General features: G+C 44.3%; 1 protein-coding gene and 1 non-coding gene across 2 annotated transcripts in view; one reads left to right on the forward strand and one right to left on the reverse strand.

The window, feature by feature from the left end:
- Positions 1-658: 658 nt before the first annotated feature.
- Whamm (WASP homolog associated with actin, golgi membranes and microtubules) overlaps positions 659-21,381 on the reverse strand; it is a 29,773-nt gene continuing 9,050 nt past the window's right edge. The window contains exons 4-10 of the mRNA XM_052159651.1: positions 17,262-17,431; positions 16,075-16,240; positions 7,593-7,780; positions 5,362-5,448; positions 5,106-5,201; positions 3,200-3,650; positions 659-1,270 (exon numbers count right to left, since the gene is read on the reverse strand). Of these exons, the coding sequence (XP_052015611.1) occupies positions 978-1,270; positions 3,200-3,650; positions 5,106-5,201; positions 5,362-5,448; positions 7,593-7,780; positions 16,075-16,240; positions 17,262-17,431 (1,451 nt within the window). The 3' untranslated portion in view covers positions 659-977. The remainder of the gene's footprint in view (positions 1,271-3,199; positions 3,651-5,105; positions 5,202-5,361; positions 5,449-7,592; positions 7,781-16,074; positions 16,241-17,261; positions 17,432-21,381) is intronic.
- On the forward strand, positions 10,476-10,582 carry LOC127676578 (U6 spliceosomal RNA). Its single transcript, XR_007976043.1, has one exon. It is a non-coding gene; the product is annotated as a U6 spliceosomal RNA (small nuclear RNA).

The raw sequence follows: 21,381 nt of genomic DNA on the forward strand, positions 1-21,381 counted from the left end.
AAGCTGTGACTTGGCTGGTTTTTCAAATACCAAATTCATTCCAGAGGAGCAGAGGCCTGAGGCAGCCAAAGACACCCCTGAGGCAGCCAAGGACACCCCTGAGGCAGCCAAGGACACCCCTGAGCCTATGAGGGAGCAGGTGCCTTCAGCAGTGGAGCCTGAGGCTTCCCGACAGAAGCCTCCCGACAGGGCAGACCCTGACAGCAGCCAGCCGGGCGAATCATCTCCAGGCAGCCACAGAGACAGGTCCAGGAGCAGCTGCAGAGGGGCTGAGACCTCTCCCAGCATACCAGGCTGGGACTGGCCAGATGGAATGAAGAAATAGAAGGTCTCTGGAAACGAGAAAAGTGGTAGAAACCCAGGATTGAGGAGCAGGGTGAGTGGTTAAAGGGAGGGAGGTGGAACAGTGTGGGCAGCGGCCTCCATTCCTGACTCAGCACAGTGAAGAGGGTCTCTCAGGAGACCAGGTCCTAAGGCGGACAGTGCTGCGAGTTCCCTTAACACTTGCTCAACTGGAATCTTGGGGCATTTTCACACACACACACACACACACACACACACACACACACACACACACACGCATGCACACCCTCCCCCCACTAGGCAGGAAGAGCTTTGCTTTCACAGTGGGTCAGAGACCATTTCCTCATAACACAGATGCACTATAAATATTGTTTATTATGTGTTTCTGTGTCCAATACACAAAATAAAATTTAAATATTTAAGGTAATTCTGGGATATTCCGATTATTGCTAAAATCGTGTTCACATTCAAGCCTTGAAGTCTGAGGAACCAGTGTTGCTACACAAGGACGCATGCAATCCCCCAACTCCGTACTGTCACCATGCCCGGCCTGCCAGCAGCGGGCATCGTAGCAGTCAGGCACCTCCACTGTCCTCCCAGTGTCCAGCTTCTCAGGGAAGCCTCGCCGACCTGGGGTCCCGGGCCTGCCTGCGTCTGTCAGCTGGGGAGCCAGCCTAGTGGTCCCACTCGACAGGGCTCTGCTCGTCACTGTCCTCCTCTGAGTCCTCAGACACCGTCTTGATTCTCTTCAGGGCTTCTCTGATGCTCCTCTCCAGGTCGCTGGCGCCCTTCTTGCTGGGCTCCGCGCCTGGGCCTGTGCGGACTTTCTTCAGCGGCACCCCCTGTCTGATGGCAGCCAGGACTTGTTCATTGATTGAGGTGCGGGGATGGGCCAAGGTGGGCGTTTCCACTTTCCGGAGAGAGGCCCTGCCCTGCTGGAGAGAGGCCAGCACTTCATCCATAGAGCCTGAAATGAGAGCACGTATGATGAAGATCTGGGCTTCCAGAAAACATACCAGTTCATGCCATGATCTAACTTGCGTGCTGCAGTAAGTCCTGACGGTGCACGGATCAGCTCTCAGCGCACATTCCTGTGTCAGTCAGGACAACTGCACAGCTGAGGGTTTAGCCTCCTTACCGCCTACCTCTTCAAGTCCACTGTATGTTACAAACCACAGCCACACCCATCTTCTGCTCACGTGACTTAGACACCCTAAGGAGCTAAGGTTGCCTGCCTGCAGTGAACAATCTGACCACAGGGCTAGACTAAGCTTCCTCACAATTCTAGCTCCTGTTTCCTTTCCCATTTAAAACATGGTGAACATCTGCCCACATTCCTCTACCTCAGACTTCGCAGTGATGCCTCACTTGTGAGCACAGCTGAGAAGCTGTCTATACACAGGAAAGCTTAAGGCCGTATACTTTCATATGGGTGTCTCAGTGAGGCTGATGAGAGGCACCAGCACATTTCCTGCAGTGTGCCTAATTCCACCCACCTTACCTGAGGTGCCTAAGGGCTCCATTTTTGAGGATGTGAAATGCTGTGAGTTCCAAGACACTGGGGAGAAGCTATTTTTCAAAAACTCTGGCACCCTGAGACCATGGGGGGTGAAACCTTTCCTCACCCGGCAGACGCGGGCAGGAGTAAAGCTTCTCACTCTGCCATCTGCCGGGGGAGCCTTCAGGATTAACATTCATTTCTGACTGGGGACTGAAAAGCTAACAGTGTGTGTTCCATTCTGGACTGGAGATCTCACCTAATCCCCTTGGAAAACTGACTGGGCGAGTCCCACAGTCCAGAGTTCTAAATCACACCTCTTACTCTCCGGGACCATAGAGTAGTGTTAACAGCCCCCAAACTGTGTGTGTCCAAGCTGAGTATCCTCTCCACCTCAGACCTGCCCATATCCCAACTCTAACCTGGGCAGGAGAAAGACCACTCTATTCACATGGTGTTGCAAACTCTACAGATGGGCTGCTTGCCCCTGAGCTTGTAGGAATGAATTTTCCTTCATACTTTGTTCTGGATACACTGACGCCCCAAACTCAGAATAAGCAGTGGGCTCACTTAACCAAAACCAGTGTGCACTGGTCCACGGCTGCACACTCATCCCTATTCCTGTAACTGTGTTCTCTCTGGAGCAACTCAGCCAAGCCCAGCAACTTGCCAGGGTTTATCTAAGACAATCCTCCCCAAAGCCGTCGGCATTGAGTCTTGGCAGGTTCAGGATAGTTTTCCCCAAAAGCCAATGTCTAAAGCCAGAATTAGAATTATGCATGAGAGCCGGGCAGTGGTGGCGCACGCCTGTAATCCCAGCACTCTGGGAGGCAGAGGCAGGTGGATTTCTGAGTTTGAGGCCAGCCTGGTCTACAGAGTGAGTTCCAGGACAGCCAGGGCTATACAGAGAAACCCTGTCTAGAAAAAACCAAATCCCAAAAAGCAAAAACCAAAAACAAACAAACAAAAAAAGAATTATGCATGAGAACTGTGGCCCTTGCTAAACGAATACTCGAGTGCATTCAGTGTGAAAACAAAAGGTGGCCCACTTTTCTGGTGTTCTCCATTAACTTCAACACTTCAGTTCTGAGAATGACTCAGAGAGGTAAGCGCACCAGGCCCAGCTGTACTGACAAACAGAGGTAACTCTCATCACGCTGACGTTCAGGGAAGCGGGCCTTTACCAGCTTCAGGGGTTGCACCGCATGGTCAGCAAACGCAGAGCTGTGGTTTCAGGCTGACTTAGAATTTGTCACACTCAATCTGGCCACCACTAACTGCTATAGGAGAGTACCAAGGAGACAACAAATGGTGGCATGCTCTGAGACTGGGAAATTCTGAAGACTCTAAATTGAAACGGCCTAAGGACCCAGAGAGAGCAGAACTGCAGTGCATTACCTGGGCGCTGGGAACCCTCCTGGCAATCACGCGATAAGGGGTGTGACTGCTCCTCTGCTGCCAAAGTCCTGAGCCCTAAATTCTGAGGAGTGGTACCTTGAAAAGAGGACACAGCAGGGAGAGGAAGAGGGGGTGGAGGAGGGGGAGGGGGAGGGGGTGGAGGTGAAGGTGGCTGTGGTGGTAGTGACAGATCTTCACTGGATCGGAAGAGTGCCTGGTCACTGACAGGAACAAAAGCCTGGACAGGGACACTGCCACAGGGGTCTTGATGCTCAGGGGTTTTCATATTGGCTTCAGGTAAGGGAGCAGCACTTCTGGTTTTGCTGGAGGCAGGATGAGCTGTCTTGTGATGAGCTGTTGAGAACCTCTTCTGAGAGGGTCCACCGGACAGGCCTGACACCACGGCCTCTGAGCAAGTCGTTTGCAGTGCACACTGACGAGCTGGGCACCTCTAGGGATGAGAAGCTGGTGAGAGATTGTCCGCATGCAGGCTGGCATTGGTGCAACTTCGCAAACAAATCTATAAACCAACACTGCCCTGAGCACGGGACGCGCTAACCAATAGCTCCTCCAGGCCACCAGCACAGACCCATACTCCTGAGCCTGCTTCATGAGTTCAAGGCCCACTGCCTGAGTGGCAGCAGTAGTGCTACCTTGAACTTGGAACCACCTGGGGCCAGAGTGAAGCACTATCTTTAAAAACAAAAACAAAAACAAACAAAAAACCCAAAAGCAAAACCCACATTTATATTTGCTTTGGGGGGAAAGCAGTCTAAACCTGCCAAAACATAGAACCTACTGCTTTGATCAAGTGGCCACACAGTACTTCCTGTGTAACAAATGAAGAAGAAAAGGGACGGGTGGATGAAAATGTTCATCATAATATTTTGGAGAGAGGAAGACAGAAGCCATCACCCCAGCAGGGCACTTTGATTGGTCTTGCAGGCCGCACTTCCTCCTTGGAGACGGTTTAGAGATTACAAAGAAGGAGGAAGCTCGGATCATGCAGAGCACTTGTGCAGAGACAGCCTATCTTCAACCCCAGAACGCACACAGAAAGCCGGGTTGGTGGCAGGTGCTGTGACCCCAGAGCTGGGGTAGAGCTATGCCGAGTTCAGGCCAATGAGACCTTGTCTCAAAAAACAAGGAAGAAAGCTCCTGAAGGAGGACACTTGAGGTTGACCTCTGACCCCACAGGCATGTGTGCTTAAACATACACACGAGAAATGATCTACAGAGGCCAGTGAGCACCAACAGCAGCTGAGCCACTCAGAACGGAGCAGGGACCCAGCCAGGGATGCTTCCGTGTCGTCAGTAGCAGCATGGTGGCACACAGACAGCAGCTGGGGCTGACTCAGGAGGACTGAGGTCTGGGCTACCCATTTTGAATGAGCATTGCCCCAGTTAAGGGGCTGTCTAGGAAGGATTAGGTGTCCTCTTGTTGGAGGAAGTCACTGGGGGTGGGCTTTGAAGTTTCGAAAAGGCCAAGTTGTGCCCAGTCTCTCTCTCTTTGCCTGCTGCTGGTAAATCAAATGCAAGCCCTCGGCTACTGCTCAGAGCTATGCCCGTGGCAGCCAAGCTCCATCACGATGATAATGAGCTAACCCGCTACTGCACGCAAGCAAATGCTTTCTTGTATAAGCAGCCTTGGCCATGGCGTTTCTTCACCACAACAGGACGGTGACTGCTGGGCTGCTTGTGACCCTGTCTCAGTCACAAGAGACGGCAGCAATGGCTCATACTGTGGCTTTGAAAGTATGATGTTCCCAACTGATGCTCATTTATCAATAACGGCACTTTTAAAATTCTATGCTATGTGTTCATGGTTCTGATACACCCTTTCTAGGGTGGGCGAGCCTCATGTATCCCCAGATAATCGTGGTGAGCGATTATTTCTAGAACTTACCTCCCTATATGCTCTTAGCCGCTCAAGTGTTTTCTGGCGTTCGTGGTCTATCCATTCTTTTTTCTTTTGTTCCTCTTCTTTTACTTTGTCTCTTTTCTATATGTAAACAAACACATCCTTATAAAATGCCCATAATTCCACTTATGTATGAATTCTCAAGGAAAGGAGACCCACCCTCACCTGCCCCACCTGTGTAGTTTCCACAGGCTAGCCCACTGTCACACTATGGCCATGAATCATTCTCTCAGGTACTTACCATTTGAATACTGTGGTGCTGGTGAAAATGTCTCACACTTTGTTTGGCCTGTTGCAGCCTGAGCTGATGGTTTTCTCGGCAGTGATCCTGGTGGGAGAATTCCAGTCACACACATGGGCTGTTAGTAAGACATGGGCTGGAGTAGTTGAAAGCATTGTACTCTGGCTAATATGTAAGGTGGTGAATTCAGTGAGGGCCAATCAGACATCCTCCTCCATGGTCTTCTGACAAGGGCCGCCCACAGGAGCCACTTGTTCCCGATGGGGTGCATCGAGAGGTGAAGTGTCTCAACCTTCTGTTTCCTTACACTTACTTATGTTCAGAGGACAGCCTGCTGGAGTCAGGTGTCTCCTTATAGAACATGGTCCTGGGGCTGGAACTCAGGTCAGCAGTGGGCGGGTACCTTACACTGCGGCTGTCTCAGGGCCCCACCAGCTATTCTAATGTGATTGCTTAAACCCAGGTCTTCATATTAAAAATACTAATTATATTTCCAAATACATCTGCAAAAACACAGCCCACCTAGACACACTTGGGAAGATCATGTTAAAGACTGTACTTCTCCTATGCTAACCACTCACTATAATGCTTCAGATACAGGGGGGATGCAGTAACAATACTAACATTCATTGACTATATTTTCAACCCACCGATGCTATTTTACCCTCATGTTAATCATGAGATTTGTATCATTAGATTATCTTCCTAACAAATAAAAAAATGGATCTTAAGAGAAAATTGATCTTTTTATGAAAAGCACAATTAATATGAGCAATTACTTTAAAGTGCAGGAACTTTCTCTTCTGTTGGAAAAATTCTATTTCTCGGTGTTTTAACATAATTATACTGTTTTAGAACTAAGGGAACAAATGAGGGTTGGAGAGGTGCTCACTGGTCGAGTAGTGTCTGTGCACACCTTTAGTCCTAGCACTCAGGAGGCAGAGGCAGGCTCATCTCTGAATTTGATGTCTGGTTTTTGAGTTCCCTGTCTCCAAAAAAAAAAAAAAAGCACTGGCTGCCCTTCCAGAGGACCTGGGTTCAATTCCCAGCACCCACATGGCAACTCACAACTGTCTATAACTCCAGTTCAAGGGGACCTGATACCCTCATACAGGCAAAACAATGTACATGAAATTAAAAAAAAATTATTTTAAAAAAAGAAAGCAAATTTGTTTCATTCTGCTTTATATTTGCATCTTTTTGCCTTATTAGTCTTGTGTTTGTTTTGGTTTTCACTTTTCAGTTTTGTTTGTTTTGTTTTGTTTTTTGGATTTTTTTTTGGTTTTTTCGAGACAGGGTTTCTCTGTATAGCCTTGGCTGTCCTGGAACTCACTCTGTAGACCAGGCTGGTCTCGAACTCAGAAATCCACCTGCCTCTGCCTCCCAGAGTGCTGGGATTACAGGCATGCGCCACCACTGCCCGGCTCAGTTTTGTTTTTAAGAGCCAGGCAGAACAAAGCCGGGTGGCTGGGGAGGTGGGGAGAGGCTGGGGGACCGAGGAGGGGAAACACGATCAATACATAGAGTGTATGAAAAAAATTTTGCAACAAAAAAATCTGTTTTCTTTTGTTTCAACACTGCATCTGTGACTAGTTTTATTTTAATCCATAATTTAGAATAAAATGTCCTGCTGTACTAGTTTCGCTATAGTTTTTATTTGTGACACGAGGGATTGAACTGAGAGTCCTCTACATGCCAGGCAAGTTTCTACTGCTAAACTACACCTGCAGCCATTTCTTAAATTGGAAGTGTTGTCTTGTAAGCTGCCCGCCCAGGCTGCCTTGACCCTGCCCAGCCTCGCAAGCAGCTGGGGTTCCAGCCTCCACAGCAGCTCCACACCCAGCTCCCTTTTGTTTACTTTTATCTGTTAAGCATGTGTGGTCAGAGGACGACTTCTTCCCGTTATGGTTTTTGGAAACTAAAATGAGGTTATCAGGCTTGTGCCACATGCACTTTATGTGATAAACATCTCATGGCCCCTACTCTTATCTTGATGTTAAAAGTATTGTGCGTATAGTAAGCATTCTATAAACAATTACTGAGTGAACTAATTAAAATCTAGATATTAAGACAAATATTTCAATCTTTCAAACTCAACTTTTCAGCATTTGAAATACATTTAGCTCTAGTCATTGAGATCATAGACACACAAACATTAATCATTATGTGGTAAACCTCTTAACCTTGTATTAAAAACGAAAGCCTTGGCAGAAGGGGGGCTCGCAGGGCACCTTTCTGTTCCTGAGGAGGGCTCTCCTGGAGCAGATGCGGCCCCGCTGGGCCTCCAGCTGCTGGCACTGCTGGCTGAGCGCCCTCAGCTCTCTGTCTTCACCCAGGTGCAGCTCCAGGTCAGGAGCCAGGCTCTTCAGCTCCTCAGGGCTTTCACACGGGTCGTAGTAGACCACTTCAGCCTGTTTCTCTAAAAAGATTCATGATTTTCTTAGGCATGTTTCACTATAAGAAATAATTTAAAAACTGTCTTTAACTGTAAAGAAAGACTGCAGTAATTACATCTTGTAGGGGAAACAGTATGAACATTACATACACACATTTATTACATATCTGCACAAAGTAACAATGTTTCTCTCAAAACATGTCCCATGTGCTGGGAACAGCATTTTAATGGCCACATAGTATTCACTAGCACAAACATTCCCAGGATGTCCCAGGGTTCTGCCATTTCTGACTTCACGGTATGGGGTGTGTGTGTGTGTGTGTGTGTGTGTGTGTGTGTGTGTGTGTGAGAGAGAGAGAGAGAGAGAGAGAGAGAGAGAGAGAGAGAGAATGCTCACTTCTTCCTTAGCATGAGGTGCATGCTCAGGTTCTATCCATCTAAATGCCCCGGCACAGCACAGACTGTCTCACCAATCCTTATTCTTGATTACACATTGATTTTTAAAAACATATGCTTGTAACAACCCCAAACCCTGCAGAAGCACTCAGAATAAGAAGTTTTCTATTCCTTTCCCAAACCTGAGACTCAAAGGAAAACCGTCCAGATTAACGTTTTAAAAATAAGTTTCTCCTAAATGCAGAAAGTGTTAAACTGAAAAGAGCTGCAAAGGCTCCGGGAACCAGGACTAAACCAAAGGCTGAGGCCCTGCGTGAGAGCTAGACTGCAGGGGCTCGGGAGACCCCGCGTGAGAGCCAGACTGCAGGGGCTCGGGAGACCCCGAGTGAGAGCTAGACTGCAGGGGCTCGGGAGACCCCGTGTGAGAGCCAGACTGCAGGGGCTCCGGAGACCCTGCGTGAGAACCAGACTGCAGGGGCTCAGGAAAGAGACAGAAGTGGAGAGACCTACCATGATCTTGGGTGAGAAGGCTCAAAACTGCAAGACGACAATTGTCCCCCAGTAATCTCTAATTACACAATCCCAATCAAAATTCCAGGGAGTTGTTTAAAAGTTGCCAAAGTGATTCTAAAGTTCATCTGGAAGAATAAAGAAGTGAGAAAGTCAGAGACTGTGGAGAAGCAGGTCATGGGAGAGCAGGGCCAGCATGGATGGGTATTACAGGTGTGGAGCAATGGAGCCCTCGCGAGGACCCTCAGCCCACACCAAGGGTGCTGCCTCTGAGTCTGAGAAGCGGCAGGAGACAATTTTTTTTAAGTCAGTGATTGAGACCAATTTGAGGAGAAAAGTTTGAATTTTACCGTAAGTATGACCAACAATTGAATAAAATCTTTAATGTAGAAAATATTCTAAAAATAGAAAATACATATGGCATAATTTTTTTCCTTAGCTGAAGAATCTAGATATAATATAGCACGTGTGGTGGGGCATGTTGAGGTCTGCCCCCTCCCACCAATATAGCTGTACCCATTTTGTTTCATGCGTGCCAGCTATTTCATACTGTTGCTATAAAATGCCTGCCAGTCATTGACACAGAAAAATAGCTTGTCTCAGAGCAGGGTCATGCTGGCCACATCCCCTGTTATATTCTATATGAGGTCTGTTAAACTTAAGAATTCCACAAAGCTTTACATAGGACCCATCAAGCTCAAGGTCAGTATGAACTGTCATGTCTAAAATGGCTTGAGTCAGAGATGACCACTGGGCAATACTTCCTGCACCTGCATATGAGCTCATTCTGGGTTTTGTGGATTTTTTCCTTTATAAGCGTGCCCTGAAAACAGGCTGGTACCATAATTAGGCACCCGAGTCTTTCTGTGGTCGTGAACATCCAGTGTCGGGGTGTGCTTCAATAAACTACTCTTGCTCAGCTGAGACCAGCTCGTGTGGTTTGGGTGGCGATATCCGAGCCCCAGCATTTGGTGGATGCCAGGAAGCTCCCCCGCCTCGAGCATCCCTCACTTACTGACAGTGTGAATGCCCCCACACCAGCTGGGCACTCCATAGGAAGTAAGTTGTTTTGTTTTTCTCTTAACCTGCCATTTTGTAACAACAAAATAATACACTTGGTATCGATTTGAGAGACTCTGGAATGTTTAAACTGTTAAATTGATTTTATCTTCCAAAAGTTATGGTTATGTTCTATAACTCCACTCTTAAAAAGGGTTCTTTATTTTTATATTGGAAAAACAATGTTTATAAAATTATTTATTTTATAACGCTATGGAACATTTTAAGTTGTATTGATTATAATGTCTTTATTAACATATGATGGTTGCAATGAAGAAAGACATTTTAACAAATGAGGATGGGAGCTATGGTGAGTTTAGAAAATGCGGTGGACAACAGCCATCGAATGATGGACCCGTGGAGGGGGACAGTCGTGATGGAGCCCTGTCCGCTGTCTACGGAGCTGATGACGTGAACAATGGGCATCATAACAGAAGCTTTTCATTTAAAAAATACAGCTAATGAGTAATGCAACATGGCGTCAATTAGATGTACACTCCTGAGGCTTTACCTGTTACAGCTTGGTCTTTTCTTGGCATTATATCAAATACATTGCTCTATAAATTATGATAATAATACTAGGAATAAAAATTAAGAAATTTGTTAATTAAAAATTTTTTTAGAGGTTTACAATATTAAAAAGGTTAAGAATCACCAGCTTTTGAAATCCACCCACCCTCTTCAGTTTTCCTGAAGTCCAAAACAAGGGCCTTCCTTTGAGCCCAACAAGCTGAACAGATAACAAATTCCTTCAGTGCTCGCTTCGGCAGCACATATACTAAAATTGGAACGATACAGAGAAGATTAGCATGGCCCCTGCGCAAGGATGACACGCAAATTCGTGAAGCGTTCCATTAAAAAAAAAACAAAAAACAAATTCCTTCAGCCAAGGTCAAAAAAGTTCCTAGTTTATGCTTATAGGTTAAAAAGTTTTATTTTGATACTCGAAGTTCTTCAATTCAAAACTATAATTTTTAAGGCTCAAACCTAACAAGGATTGACAATAACCTTGAAGATGATCAAATCCTTTAATATGTTCAGAAGTACATTTAAAGTCATACTAAGTTCTGATGCAGTTAATTATAAGATTAACACTTAGTCTCCTGTTTTATGTTTGCAATGTGTAGTTTAGAGTATATAACTAAAAACAGACAAAGATTGTTTAACTCAGATATGCTAGGTAGATACTAGCCCTCAAACCTGTCAGAGATTGGCTGAATGTGGCATTTAATGTGTTTAGACTTACTATGACAGCCAGAGACTCCTAAATTCCTAATAGTGACCCTCCAAAGTCTCCAAGAAGACATGGGCACAATGACAAAGGGCAGCACTGGGATTGTGGTAAAAACCACTGGATATAACTATCCTAATGCCTTGCCTACTGCCAGGGTACAGCCTGAACTGTAAACAAACAGAGGACAACTGGAGAACTGACTGTCACACATAGCTTTAGACAAGATGCTGTCAATCTCTCCCATGTTCCTCCTCCATATGAAAAAGCCTCTTCCTCTTCTGGGCCCTATGACTGAAGACTGCCCTTGGAGTCATAGAGACATAAGAGCCTGGGGTAACCATCTAGGTAATAAAATATGGACTAGTCTCTGTGATTTTAATCAATACATAGGCCATCATGTTATAATTTATCTTTCCAGTCTCTGATCACACTGATGGCGAATTGTAGCTTGACAGCTAGTGAATAACAGGTAACTAGCTCCTTACCTTAAGGTAATCCATCACTGTGATAGTTCACTAGTTAATTCATTTGTCAGTTAAAACACACAAGTTTTTATTAAAAAGAGTAAACTTGCTCATAGGCCTCATATTAAATGATTGCTCTCAATAATCAACTACCTATGTCTCATAATAAATAATTGGATAAAAATATAAAATGTAAAATTTAATTAAGGCCTGAGGAAAAAATTATTTATGGGTCTAGAAAAATGTTTAAAGTTGATAAATACAAATGATGAAAGTTAAAGGCTATAAAAGAACTTGGATGATGATAGAAAAATGATTTAGAAATAAATGCTTTAGATAAAAGATATTTGAGGTTGGTAAATGTAAGTTATAAATGTTGGAGACTCTAAAAATATGTGTAAGGTTGGAGGGTAAGAAGTTATAAGGAGTTGTAAGAAGGCATTTTAAGATATATAAATATAAATTATAGAGGTATAAAAATAATTTAAGATATATAGAAAATAAAGGAAATGTTTCATATTTCCCCCATGCTAATGTTATACTAAGATATCAAAGTTCAGAATTTTAATATTGGTCAATGAAGTTCTGATAAGCTAATGAAGCACTGTCTGCTTATGATTCAGTCTCAAGCTCAAGACTTTAAGTTCCCTTTGGCTGTGTTCTGAATACAGTTTTAAAGGTGCTTCTCATCATGCTAAAACCTTCTCTGTTCAATCTGTATATCTAGCCCTCTGGACTGGAGAATGTTCCATGACTTTAACCCAAACCTATAGCTTTTACTAGGTCTCAAAGTCATGAGTCTACTGCCATTGTCTTATAAACAACCATTAGCTACTTCTTCTAGCCGGGCGGTGGTGGCGCACACCTGTAATCCCTGCACTTGGGAGGCAGAGGCAGGCAGATTTCTGAGTTCGAGGCCAGCCTGGTCTATAGAGTGAGTTCCAGGACAGCCAGGGCTACACAGAGAAACCCTGTCTCGAAAAACCAAATCCAAAGAAACAAAAAGCAAAAACTACTTCTTCTAAAATATGGATTTCAATATAATGATAAATACTAATATACATCCTTTCACAAACTAAAGTTCACATAAGCTTCAGGGAACCAAAAATTCATAATTCTTGAATCCACCTGCCACAGAGCAAATAGATTCCAGATAAGTACACCTGCCTGTTCTTAAAACTGGATTTGCCCCTTGGTCTTGGGATTTCTTACCCTCTCCAAATGCTAGACAATTTTAATTCCAATCCCTAGGCTCTATCTGTCTCAGCAGATTTTCACCTGGCTGACACACTGCATCCAGGGATCACCTGGAGAGCTTGCTGACAGCTGGTATTAACCAGTCCATTCGATGTGAATGCTCCCCGACTTTCAGTGGATCATCCAAGCAGATGCTTCTGATAAGTGCCCCACTGCCCAGCCTTTGACTACATTTCAGCATTCCTGGGCACCCCCTTTGGCGATGTCCTAATGTCAGCAGGAAGCAGTTGAAGAACAAAAACAGGACGTTCATTATCCCACCTTACAGGCTAAAATACTAAGTTAACACAGACCCCACGCCCCACGGGCACACTCTGAAAAGGACTCTGCTCGTGATCCTGACAGCCATAAGGATGGATGGGATCTAATCCGGGATTCGTCCCTCTCACCTCAAGTTCACATCAGAGAACATCAGGACTCAGACCAGAGATCAGACATCAGAGAACACCCTCAGGACCCATTAAAGATCGGAGCGGCAAAGCTCTGGACAGACCCTAGTTTTCTCTTCTGTGTTGTCTCGAGCTGCCGAGGCACATGCTCCGGTACCACACATGAATGTTGATCAGAACTACAGATGGGGCTGGGTGGTTGAGAGCACTGACTGCTCTTCTGAAGGTCATGAGTTCAAATCCGAGCAACTACATGGTGGCTCACAATCATCTGTAATGAGACACCCTCTTCTGGTGTCTGAAGACAGCTATAGTGTACTTACACATGTAATAATAAATAAATCTTAAAAAAAAAAAAAAAAAAAAGAACTGCAGAAGGGATCCTAACTAACGTCACTGCCGGTGGTCCCCCCCCTCCCCCCCGTCACCTTTGACCTATTTAAATTATTCGGACGAAAACGGAATAGGCGCCCAAAGACTGCAAACATATATGTCCTCTCATTCTCTAGGCTATAAAAGATGCCATTCTGAATATGGGATCCAGAGTATGGAAAATAGTTTGGCCACCATTCAGGTATATGCCTGTCCCTCAAATGGAGACCCTGATTGTGGGGGACAAGATACATACTTTTTGCTACATGGGGCTATAAAATAGCTCCCTGAGTAACTGAGAGGAAGAATTATTTTCAATTACAGAGGGTTGAAACCCATTCTAAAACCAAACAAAAAACAAAACCCAGAAAAAATGTTAAACCCTCTCCCTGACCTAGGAAGGACAAGGCCTTTGCTTATACACAGGCTCATATAAGATATCAGAGTCACAGTACCTTCAACACTGTAATGTAATAGTATGTTACATTAATTACAGATGTTAATCAATTACAGGTGTTAATTCCAGGAGTTTCCCCCTTACTGTTTAGTACCTCCAAAAGACACTTGGAGGTACTTTGCTTGTACCTTGGACTAAGTCCCTGCCTCAGCCCCTTTATCCTCACTGACATTTTTGTTTGTACACCTGCTGCCTCAGATATAACACTATGGGGACTTCTGGGCCTTACACTGATCCCAGATGGGCAGAGCAGCTCCACTACTAGGACCCCACCCACTCCACCCCCAGTAGGCATGGGAATAGCAGGGTCTGAGAGCATGAAAGCAGCAGCACTTATTAAGGGAGATCAATCAACACTTCAAATATTTAAGCCAACAAAATGCTAACAAAGGCTGATACAAAAATTTGTTTAGCTTATCCCCCTGGTCTCAGATAAAATCTTGAGTCAGTTCAAAGGGGAAATATTAGGTCCCCACACCCAGCATAGCTATTCCCATTTTGTTCATGCCTGCCAGTCATTGACACAGAAAAATAGCTTGTCTCAGAGCAGGGTCATGCTGGCCACATCCCCTGCTATATTCTATATGAGGTTTGTTAATCTTAAGAATTCTACAAAGCTTTACATAGGACCCATCAAGCTCAAGGTCAGTATGAACTGTCATGTCTAAAATGGCTTGAGTCAGAGATGACCACTGGGCAATACTTCCTGCACCTGCATATGAGCTCATTCTGGGTTTTGTGGATTTTTTCCGTTATAAGCGTGCCCTGAGAACAGGCTGGTACCATACATAATTAGGCACCCGAGTCTTTCTGTGGTCGTGAACATCCAGTGTCGGGGTGTGCTTCAATAAACTACTCTTGCTCAGCTGAGATCAGCTCGTATGGTTTGGGTGGTGATTCCCGAGCCCCAGCAGAGCACACCTGCAATCCCAGCACTGGAAAGTGAAAGCAGCAGGACTGGGGATTGAAGACCACCACTGACTACACAGCAATCTTGAGCCAGGCTAGGCCCATTACATCAGAGCATGTCTCCGAAAAACAAACAAAACCCAAAAGAATCAATAACATTCTGTGCGTGTATGTCTGTGTGTGTCTGTGTGTGTCTGTGTGTGCATGTGTCTGTAGACACAGCAGCGGGAGAGAACTATTGGGAGAAAAAGGTAACGTGAGGTGGGTAAGGACAAAGGGTAATGGGGTGGAAATACGAGAAATGCACAACGATATGCATGTATAAGAACATAAAAGCATAAAAACAAAAAACTCCGGGTGGTGGGAGTGCACACCTTTAATCCCAGGACTTAGGACCCAGGCTGGCGGGTCTCTGTGAGCTTGGAGCTAGCCCGGTTTGCAGAGCTGCTTCAGGGACAATCAGGACTACACTGAGCAATGCTGTCTTTAAACAACTACAAAAAACATTAAATTACAACAAGGAAGCTGATGTGAGGTGAGGAGGTGGACACCTGTGACCCCAGCCCTCAGCAGGCCTGAGGGAGAGGACTGCAGTGGGTTTGAGGCCAGCCACAGCTACACAGCACAGCTGCTACGGGTTCCTCTAACATAACCTACCTAGGGGCTTTATAAAGCAGGTCTTGGAAACACCAGAGGGAAGAGGAAGGATTGCCAGTGACTGTCTAGTGCCATTTTGGCAGATGTATATTAAAATGTTAAAAAAGCACTGCCCTTAACCCAACCATTCCATCTTCAGAAATTTATCTCAAATTACTAGAAATCTGTGCTACACACAAGGACACATGCAAAGAAATTTTTTGCTGCACTAATGTTCAAGACAGGAAGAAACTAGAAATCACCGCATGCCTGAAAAATGGAATACTATGCAGCCATTAAAATTCTGTGCGTGTTGTTATTATTATTATTACTTAAATGAGTTTATTATGTATTGGGTAAAAAATAAGGTTACTTGATAGAGTATATGGTTTTGGTTTTAAAAACTGATATTCATTTTTATATATGTAGCACATTTGAAAAACCCTAAAGTTATAAGCAAATTGCTTTTCACTTTGTGTCTTGTATATCTGAATATACTGTTGAATAATAAAAATACTAACGAGAAACTAAAAGCATTCAGTAGATATAACTGGTCATTTATAAGAAGAAGCTGGCCATTGGTCTGTTCTTCCTCAAACGTGACTCATCTCTCTCTAACATAAACATAATGTTACCTGTCATAAGTCTCTTAGCAGAGTCCAGCCGTGTGACAAGGATCATCTCCTCATTTCTCAGTATCTCAAGCTTAACATCATATAACTCCAACTGGATCTCGTAATACTGTATTTCTAGCTCGTCCACAACATCTAAATGCTTTCCTTGGTCTGGAAGATCGTCCACCTGGTTTGTATGGAGAAAGAAATAGACTGAAGAGCGCAGTGAGAGAAAACTGTAGAGCAACCTGGCTGTCTTCTGCTCTTCCATGGTGCTAACTGTAAGAAAGGAAACACATCTCGAGACAAACTTGAACTCGACATGTACTTCACCTTACCCTTAAAACAAATCAACACCCGTGGTCTGTAAACACAATGCCAATGGGTGGGAGGTGTTACCCCAAGTCTGGATGCTGGCACTCTAAACCCAATGTGCCCATGTTGGAGGGAGCCTTTGGAGGTGGTTATGGTAGACGAGGTGGACAGGGTGGGGCCTGGTGGTGGTGAAGGTTCTTAGTGGGCTTCTTTCTTCATGGACACAGGACAGGCCCCGTGAGCACACAGCAAGAGTGGCACAGACAGAGAGCCCTCACAGAGACACTCTCACAGAGACACTCTCACAGAGACACTGAATCCCAAGGCTCCTAGATCTTGGATATCTAGTCTCCAGAGCCATGAGAAACAGTAACATGTCTTTGTGGTCACTCCAACTATGGTATCTTCTCACAAGCAACCGGATCTAAGACAGCTACTGACAAGGCTCTACTTTAAAGTCTGAAGACTGCAGGAACACTTTACCTCATGATCCTATGAAGAAGAGCCATTTAGTTAGGATATGACGGAGCACATGCTTGCTTAGCCATGCTGGGCTGTGGCTCCGCGGTGGAGAATATGCTCAGCTCCTATTGAAGGGTTGGCTACAGAACATTGTCACAGCACATGCACACGTATGCACAAAGATCTGTGTGTATCTGCACACGAGTGTATCCTGAACATACCGCTGGACTGATTTTTAAAGTGAGTCCTCACTTCAATCCTAAACTCAGAGAACCAGGAAGGGAAGCTTCCTCGCCCACCCTCATTAGTAAGTAGCCCATCGTCTGAAGTGTGTGCTGAGAAACACAGAGCTCATTACCAATGCCTAGGATGAAAGGGCAAGCTAAATGAAAATACGGTTTTAGAGCAAAGGTCTATTTATTTTGTCTTACCTTTCTCTGCATCTCAGCTTGCCTGTGTTTTAGACACAGCTCTTTGGCTCTCATAAGCTGCAGAGTCTCCCGAGCCAACTTGAGCTTCAGACTCTCTAGCCTGGGCATGGCTGTGGCCCAGGCAGCCTGGCCAAATCTCTTTCGATCCTGCTCCATTTGTTTCTGCATTCCTGAGTTGTAATTAATAAAGGAAAACAAAAGTACAACTTATTAACGAATGCCAAGTTCTGTTGCCTCTTACCATTAAAATAATTATCACAAAAAGGAACACATGGTCACTGATAGAAACCTTCAGGTATTCAATTTACACACAGAACAATACCAGCTCATGACCCGCCTCACTGAGAACCCTGCTTTTATATCTTGGTCCAGACTATGTCTGTGGCTAGACAGGCTCCCAGGTACAGTGAGACCAACAGTCAGACTATTACTCTCAGGCTAATTCCAAATCCTAATATATGGCTGTGCTGGTTAGTTTTCATCAACTTGATACAAACCAGAGTCACCTGGGAAGAGGAACATTAACTGAGCAATTGATTCCATCAGCCTGTGCTGTGGGTATGTCTGTAGGGCATTTTTTTTTATTATTTTTGCTGATTGATCGACTGTTGATTGATGTAGCAGGCCTGCAGGCCTAGCTCACTGTGGATGACGGCACTACAATGCATGATTCCCAGTTGTATAAGCAAGCAGTTGTCAGCCAGGGAAGCAGCCCTGGCTCCAGCAGGCTCACCAAGAACTGCAGAGCACTGTGGCCAGGGAAACAGGCAGGCTAAGTAGATCTCCAGCACTCCCTCAGTCTTTCCATGACTATCTTTATCCATCTAATCTTATCTTAGCTCTTAGCTCTGCCGCAGACCACCTGCTGAGGTCTTCCTTCCCCCCTGCCCCCTCCTCCAGGGAATCACACAAATCTTCATCTCCAAACTGCCCCCTCCCTGTCTTATCCCAGTCCCCAACAGGCCATTCTAGCCAGGAAGAAATTAGGCTAACTGCTGACACTTGTCCTCAGTGCCTCCATGTCCAGTGCCCCAGTTCCATCTCCAGCTCTGTAGCAGACCACCTGTTACATCCTCTCCTAGCCCCTCTCTGTTCCAAAGTGTCAGCTCCCAGTACCTAGAACCACCTGGAAACCACAGTAGCCAGGGCCGCACCTCTCAGGATCCCAGAAGAAATTCCTACCCAGCAACACATAGCCTCTGAGCTCTAAGAACCAGAGAAGGCAAGGAACCAAGGAACCAAACACTCAACAACAAAGACCAGACCAGATAACAGAGCCTAAGATTACGATCATCCCTTGCCCAGATACCTAGACACCAGCACAAAACAACAACCAGAACAAAATGTCTCCACTAGAGGCCAGCAACCCTAACACAAGAGGCCCTGAGTAAGGACAAGGACTTTAAAATAACCTTTAAGGCTATGACAGAGGTCCTTAAAGAGGAAATGAATAAACAGCTTAAAGAAACCTATGAAAACACAAACAGTGGGAGAAAATTAATAAAACAGTTTAAGGCTGGAAAGTAGAAACAGAATCAATAAAGAAATCCCAATCTGAGAGAAATCTGGAAATGAAAATTTAGAAACTCCAACAGGAACCTCAGAGGCAAGTCTCCCCACATAACAGAAGATATGGAAGAAAGACTTGCAGGCAGACAGAAGAAACAGACACCTACATCAAAAAAAAAAGAAAAAAAGAAAGAAAGAGAGAGAGAGAGAGAAAGGAAGGAAGGAAGGAAGGAAGGAAGGAAGGAAGGAAGGAAGGAAGGAAGGAAGGAAGGAAGGAAACGTTATCTAAAAAATTAAATTCTGGCACAAAACATGTAGGAAATCTGGAACTCTATGAATAGAGCAAATCTAAGAATAATAGGAATAGAGAAAGGGGGGGACCCTGGTCAAAGGCACAGAAAATATTTTCAACAAAATCATTAAAAAAAAGGTTTTTTCCTACCCTAAAGAAGAAAACGCCTATCAAGGTCCAAGAAACATTCAAAAACACCAAATAGACTGGATAGAAAAGAAAGTCCACTTAGCACATAATAATCAAAACACTAAAGTGCAGAACAAAGAATATTAAAGTACAAGGGGAAAAGACCAAGTAATATATAAAGTAACATAACCTATTAGAATAACACTTGACCTCTCAATGGAGACTCTCTAAAGTCAAAAGGGCCCCCTATACAGATGTTCTACAGACACCAAGAGACTGTAGATACCAGACTACTACACTCAGCAACATTTTCAATCACAAAAATGGAGAAAAAAAGACATTCCATGATAAAACCAAATTTAAGCAATATGTATCTACAAATCCAGTCCGACAGAAGAGGTTATAAGGAAAAATTCAACGTAGAAAGATTAATACCACCCAAGAAAACACAAGGAAATAATCTCAGACCTGCAAATCAAAAAAGGAGAAACAAGTGTGTGTGTGTGTGTGTGTGTGTGTGTGTGTGTTTGTGTGTGTGTGTGTGTGTATATGCGTGCGCACAGATGGTTGTGAGCCACCATGTGGTTACTGGGAATTGAACTCAGGACCTGTTGAAGAGCAGTCAGTGCTCTTAACCACTGAGCCATCTCTCCAGCCCAACATTAATGGTCTCAATCACCCAATAAGAAGACACAAACTAATAGACCAGCTGTGAAAACAGGATCCATCCTTCCGTGGCATCCAAGAAACACACCTTAACATCAAGAATAAACATCACCTCATGATAAAAGGATGGGAAAAGATGTCCCAAGCAAATGGACCTATGCAGCAAGTGTAGCCACTTTAATGTCTGACAAAACAGATCATCTCATTAAATGTTAAAAAGGCCTCTGATAAAGTCCAACACCCCTTCATGATAATAGTTCTGGAGAGGTACAAGTCCCAGGATGCAGGTCGCACCTCAACATAATAAAAGCAGTTTATAACGTGCCCATAGCCAACATCAACTTAAAGAGAAAGACTCAAAGCAATTCCACTAAAACCAGGAACAAGACATGATTGCCCATTCCCATTCGATGTTAAGTCTGTCTCAACCAGTGCAATAAAACAACTAAAAGAGGGCTGGAAAGATGGCTCAGGGGTTAAGAACACCAGTTTCTCTTCCAGAGGTCCTGAGTTCAATTCCCAGCAACCACATGGTGGCTCACAACCATCTGTAATGGGATCTGATGCCCTCTTCTGGTATGTCTGAAGATAGCTACAGTGTGCTCACATACATAAAATAAATAAATCTTAAAATAAAAAAAAAAGGACAACTGAAAGAGAACAAGGGGATATAAACTGGAAAAGAAGAGACCAAAGTATCTTCATTTGCAGATGATATGGCAGTATATACAAGAAACCCTAAAAATTCCACCAGGAAACTCCTATAGTTGATAACATTTTCAGCAAAGTAGCTAGAATCAAAGTTAACTCCAAAAAATCAGTAGTCTTCCTATATACAAATGACAAACAGACTGAGAAAGAAACGAGGGAAGCCAACACCCTTCACAGTGTCCTCAAAGAATATAAAATAGCTTGGAGTAAATCTAACCAAGCAAGTGAATAACTTGTATGGTAAAAATAATAAGACAATGATGAAGGAAACTGATGAAAGATATCAGAAGATGGAAAGATTTTACATGCTCATGGATTAGCAGAACATAGTAAAAATGGCCAGTCTACCAAAGGCAATCTACAGATTCAACACAATCCCATCAAAACTCCAACATAACTCTTCACAGATCTTGAAAGGACAATTTTCTGCTTCATAAGAAAAACTCAAGATAGCTAAAACAATCCTGTCTCGAAAAAAAAAAAAACCAAATCCAAAAAACCAAAACAAAACGAAAACAAAAAAGTGACATCATGAAATTTATAAGACAAATGAACTAGAAAAAAAAATCATCCTAAGTGATGTATCCCGGACCCAGAAAGATAGATGTACTATGAATTTCTTTCTTTCTTTCTTTCTATCTTTCTTTCTTTTTCTTCTTTTCCTTTTTTTTTTTTTTTTTTTGGTTTTTCCGAGACAGGGTTTCTCTGTGTGGTCCTGGCTGTCCTGGAACTCACTCTGTAGACCAGGCTGGCCTCAAACTCAGAAATCTGCCTGCCTCTGCCTTCCAAATGCTGGGATTACAGGCGTGCGCC

Source organism: Apodemus sylvaticus, chromosome 1 (assembly GCF_947179515.1).
Source record: "Apodemus sylvaticus chromosome 1, mApoSyl1.1, whole genome shotgun sequence".
Taxonomy (NCBI): domain Eukaryota; kingdom Metazoa; phylum Chordata; class Mammalia; order Rodentia; family Muridae; genus Apodemus; species Apodemus sylvaticus.